This window comes from Sminthopsis crassicaudata, chromosome 4 (genome assembly GCF_048593235.1).
Source record: "Sminthopsis crassicaudata isolate SCR6 chromosome 4, ASM4859323v1, whole genome shotgun sequence".
NCBI lineage: Eukaryota > Metazoa > Chordata > Mammalia > Dasyuromorphia > Dasyuridae > Sminthopsis > Sminthopsis crassicaudata.
Window position 1 is genome coordinate 62757214 of NC_133620.1, and position 5056 is coordinate 62762269.

The 5056-nt window shown below is 39.2% G+C and overlaps 1 protein-coding gene across 9 annotated transcripts in view; it reads right to left on the bottom strand.

Moving 5' to 3' along the window:
* Positions 1 to 747: 747 nt before the first annotated feature.
* Positions 748 to 5056, bottom strand: part of KIAA0040 (KIAA0040 ortholog) — a 42002-nt gene continuing 37693 nt past the window's right edge. For all 9 annotated transcript variants that reach the window (XM_074308433.1, XM_074308439.1, XM_074308430.1 and 6 more), the window contains one exon: positions 748 to 3000. In XM_074308433.1, coding sequence (XP_074164534.1) covers positions 2547 to 2840 — 294 coding nt within the window. In that variant the 5' untranslated portion in view covers positions 2841 to 3000 and the 3' untranslated portion in view covers positions 748 to 2546. The remainder of the gene's footprint in view (positions 3001 to 5056) is intronic.

Consider the following 5056-nt stretch of genomic DNA (forward strand, 5'->3'; position numbering starts at 1 on the left):
TCCTAAAGAACTTTTCAGACCCATTCATGCATCAGAAAACCCAGTCTGGGTAGGAGACCAGTGGGATGGAGTCTCCATGTCCTCTGCTTGCCATTTTTGATTTTCCAGGTTGGAGTTTGGAATATATTGTCTCCTAGAAACACTTTTCTCATTGTATCTAACTGAGTGGTAGGTTGTAATGTACAGAACTATGGTTGAACTAGAACCCAACCTCATTGGTGGCACTGAGTGCATTATCTTAGACTTGTATCTGTTATATACTTGAGTTTGAAACCAGATTCTAAACTAACTAGCTGTATGACCTTAGGCAGTGACTTATGCATCTTTGGGGAATCTCAGTTTCTTATCTACAGAAAAGATACTGCTTTTATTCTCTGAGGTTGTTAAGGACAAATAGTAAAGCACTACAGAAACTTCTAAATTCTGAAACACATTCCCTGAGGCTCCCTTCATCAACTTTTTTATGTCTCAGTGGGTAGTCCTAGGGAGTCAGTCACTTGAAGAATACATTGTTAAATGACTAATTCAGGGTCACCCAGCTAGTGTTAAAGGCAGGACTTGAAACTAGATATTCCTGACTCCAAGCTTAGTAAAGCTATTCCTATAACTGGATGCCTTTATATTATTGTGACATGTTGGATTAAATATGCTTTTAAGGGCTCTGGGCACTGAACAACCAATTATAACATCATTTCTATGGGGAAATAGTTCCCATTTTCAAAAAAACTGACTTAGAATTCACACTCCTTTTTTGAAACACACTCCTTTATTAACTGGGATGGCCTGTTCTTCACATATTCCATAAGGTTCTTTGGCCTTGGATGAATTGGGAATATATCTTGAATGTATGCTTACTATGGGTATATATATATATAAAACCATCTTTGCAAACATATATAACATTCACTTGTTTCTTTCTTGTACCTTATTATCCAAAATTCAATATACAATTCTTCTTCCATTAGAGAAATTGGTATATTCACTTATGTGGAGAGGGACTTTGTTTTGAGTTGATGCTTTGTTGAGATTTCCCTCCTGTAATGGTCATCAACATTGTCATAATTGGCAATTTACCAAGTGTTAGCCATGAGTAAAGTTCAATGGTGAGCCTTGGGATAAACAAGAAAAAAAGCTTGCAGGCGTTCATTTTGAGGTTTTCTAGAATAGTGGCAGAATGATTGTTCCCTTGGCAGTGTGGACCTTTAGAAGATGCATCTGGGGCTCATCCATTGGCTTTCATTGATTTCCTTCTGTGCTACCATTTTCACTCTTTTACTCTTTGCCTCCTACTTCCAACAAACCATACGCTCACCCAACTGTCTCCCACCAACCCAATGGTCACTGGATTCAACGTGCAAATCCCAGCATTGCCTCCTTGGCTTCTTTTTGTCTTATATATTATACTCATTTCCCATCTGTTTTACATCTCTTCACTTGAACAACTATGACCACACATGTACATGACACTACAGTAGTTCACTCAACCTAGCCACTAGTTTCCCACAGTTTCCTGGCTATCAACTTCCCACCTGGTCTTTTTAGGCAGCTCTCGTAGCTGTTGCTAGGAGGAGGGCTCTCAGCTGTGTAGCCCTGAGGGTGAGAACTAAACACTAAATGGCGTTTGGAAGTATAACACTTGTATCTCAGGTAGGGAGAGCAGAAATGCAATCTGAGCCATCCTGTTAGCAACGTTAACTGTTAACCCAGTGTGAGGGTCAAGAACACTGGGACATGGCATGTAAATGTGAATCAATATTTGTGTAATATCTCAGGAACCTAAGGGCCTTGGACTACCCAATGAAAAGTGTTCAAGGCACTTCCAGGTGATAGGTTAACTGTCCCCACAGGGATGGAAAGATCTAAAATTCCTCCCCAACCCACAACTGATTTGCCCTATGCCAGTTACAAGTTGACCTATATCTAGAAACTTGAGCAATGGAGATAGTGGTCAGCAAAGCATTCCTGCCATTTAAAAAATGTGTGTACACATGCACAGAGCAGGGCATGTCTTTACAAGAGGCTATACAGGTATGAACTGGTGAATATAAGTGTGTAATGTACTTGTTCACTTGACTATGTACCTGGTTGTGTGTGTGTGTGTGTGTGTGTGTGTGTGTGTGTGTGTGTTCAATCGTGCTGATTTTTTTTTTTCTTCTTCTTTTTTGGTATATTCACAAACTTCCCCAAAGTTTTTGTATAACAGTGCATTTGTGCCCTTGACTACAGTTATACCCAAGTATGGCTATTTGCCTTTTGTAATGTAGGTATAAGCATGTGCATGCACCTATTGCAATGGGTATTATTAAATATTGCTCATCTCTTGAGCATCCACAGTGGCTAAGTCAAATTGACTAAAATATCTCTTGCATGTATACATATAGTCCTACTAGTCACGATGGGTCTCAGGGCTGTTTTCTTTGCTAGCTTTGGAAGTCACTCTGAGCACCTAGAGTAGCCATTCATGGATTTCTTCTTCCCTGAACAGTGGTGGCTGGATCTAAGATCCCAAGTCTCAGAAGGAGGATGCCTTTGCTTCCTTCCTCCTGCTAGACGGGTAATGATGGTCTCTTCTCCAGCTGAAGAAGCTTTGGTTGAGCAGAGATCCATAAATCCTCTTCACCCTTCTTTTTCTTCTTCTTCTTCTTCTTCCTTTCTGACTGCCCACTGTTCTTGCCTGACCTACTCCAGCAGCAATGACAGCATATGAAAAGGAGGGCTAAAAGGACCAGGACAGGGAGCCCCAGGAGTATTCCCAGACATATGGTGTTGAAGATGCCCTGCTCGTGTTTGGTATAGATGAGGCTCCAGAGGTTGCTGAAGAAAGAGCTGATTTTCTCCATGGGAGTTGATTAGAACAGAGTGGAGTAAATCTTCCTGCTCACCAGCTTTTCACTGAGTCAGCTTGTCTGTCTGTCTGATTGTCTCTGATGTATGGTCCTTCCTTTGTATCTTGTCTTTATGAATGATGAAAAAGATCCAGAAATCTCAGCAGGATAGCATCTGAAAAGACAAGAGACAACAGTTGAGGAGGATGGTCACAACTTCTATCAGTGGGATTATGGGCTTTAACAAACCAGGATAGGCTAGACCTCTTGTTTACCCTATGTACATTTAAGTCTGGAAAAGGAGGGTGATATTAGAAATAAACTCAGTAGGATTTTGTGGGAGAATAACTACCAAAAAGGGGAAGTCTACACAACAGAAAAGACATCATCATAATAAATAGAATGTATACTCCTTAAGGGCTGGGACTAATTCATTTTTTAATATATTTTTTATTATAGCTTTTTATATACAAAACATATGCATGGGTAATTTTTCAACATCAACCCTTGCAAAAACTTCTGTTTCAACTTTTCCCTCCTTCCCTCCACCCCCTCCCTTAGATGGCAGGTATTCCATACATGTTAAATATGTTAAAGTATTTGTTAAATTTGGATTTAGAAAGAAGGTGAAAATGACCGGAGAAGGAAAAACAAAAATGCAAGCAAACAATAACAGAAAGAGTGGAAATGTTATGTTGTGAAACCAATTCACTTTTGTACTTGTAGCCATGAAGACTTTGCAGAGTGCCTGCAGCAAATTGGTATTTTATAAATACTTGTCAATTGAAAGGTCATTTATGTGACTCTTTTTATTTACCTAATAGGCAGTATGGCTAGAGAGGTATTCTATGGTCTGTGATTCTATAATAAAGGATAGATTGCTCCTCACCTTGTTTTCAATTTTTATTTTTATATTAACTCATTTTTGGCTAGTGGCACAAGAGTGATGGAATCTGATTCTTATTGACTATTCCCCCATAATCATTTCCAAACTTTTGGTCCTAGAGCCAGGAAACCCTAAGTTCAAATCTCTCTGACCCACATTAGCTGTGTGTGACCCTGTGCAAGCTCTGGTATCCCAGGAAACTCTTCAAGATTATAAATTATAGTTGAGGGGCTGACCAGCACTCCTAATAATTTCTTTCCCTATCCATAGGATTATAAAGAGCTTCACAAACATCTCATTTAATCCTTCCAACAACCCTGAATCCAAGGATGACTATCTATTATATTGGATTGTCTACCATATATATAAATAAATAGATGATCAATAATAAATAATATTCAAATGCACATTATATATTATGTATGTATGTATGTGTGTGTGTGTGTGTGTGTGTGTGCATGTGCTTTAATGACCTTAGGTTTCACAAGGGTAGGGTCTGTTTGCCAGATTATAATTTCTTTGTGAGTTAGTATCAGACAGAGTGTGATTGAGTCACTAGCCCAAGAGTTCAGAGTGAGTACTAAAACCTGCAGAGTTTCTTGGTCCAGGCTGCTTTCTCTGAGACCCCATAGGTGGTGGCTAACTCTTCCAGCTTTATGATTCTGTGATAAGGGATGAATTGTCCCCTACCTTACTTTCTACCCCTTGTGATTATATTTAATTCATTTTTGGATGGGAGCATAAGATTTATAGAATGTCACCATTTCTGACTATTGCTTATAATCACTTCAAAATTCACACAAGTGTCATGGAAAAGAGGCCAGGAAGAGATTTATTTCCCATCACTCTCCCAGATTCTAAGCATTATAGCAATAGATGCCTCAAAAAGGCCCAGAGACACACAAAATAAACTGCAACCCAAGCCCTTTTTGAGTTTAAGTTTATAAAAACTATGTGACTATTCTGACTTAAAATCATATTCATCATTTAATAGAAAAAAAAAAAAGGTTGTGAAAATTCTCATGCCAAACTCAGGAGACTCTGTGTCCAGACTTCTTGGGGCTGGAGAACGGAGAACGAAGCAAACACTCAAACTCATTACACATTCTCCCTCTGCCTACAACTAGGCCTTTTGAGTTTAAGAGTCCTCTGACAATATTGCTAATCTTCTTTCCATGGAAACTCAGCACCTACTTTCTTCAGATTGGCACCTTGTTCCTTCAGAGGCAGTGTTTCACAACTGACAGAAAGCTAGCTTAAGAGATCTGGGTTCAACTCCTATCTGACAGCTTCTGGCTATGTGAGTTTGGAGAAGTCATTTAATCTCTCAGTGTCCTAGAAAACT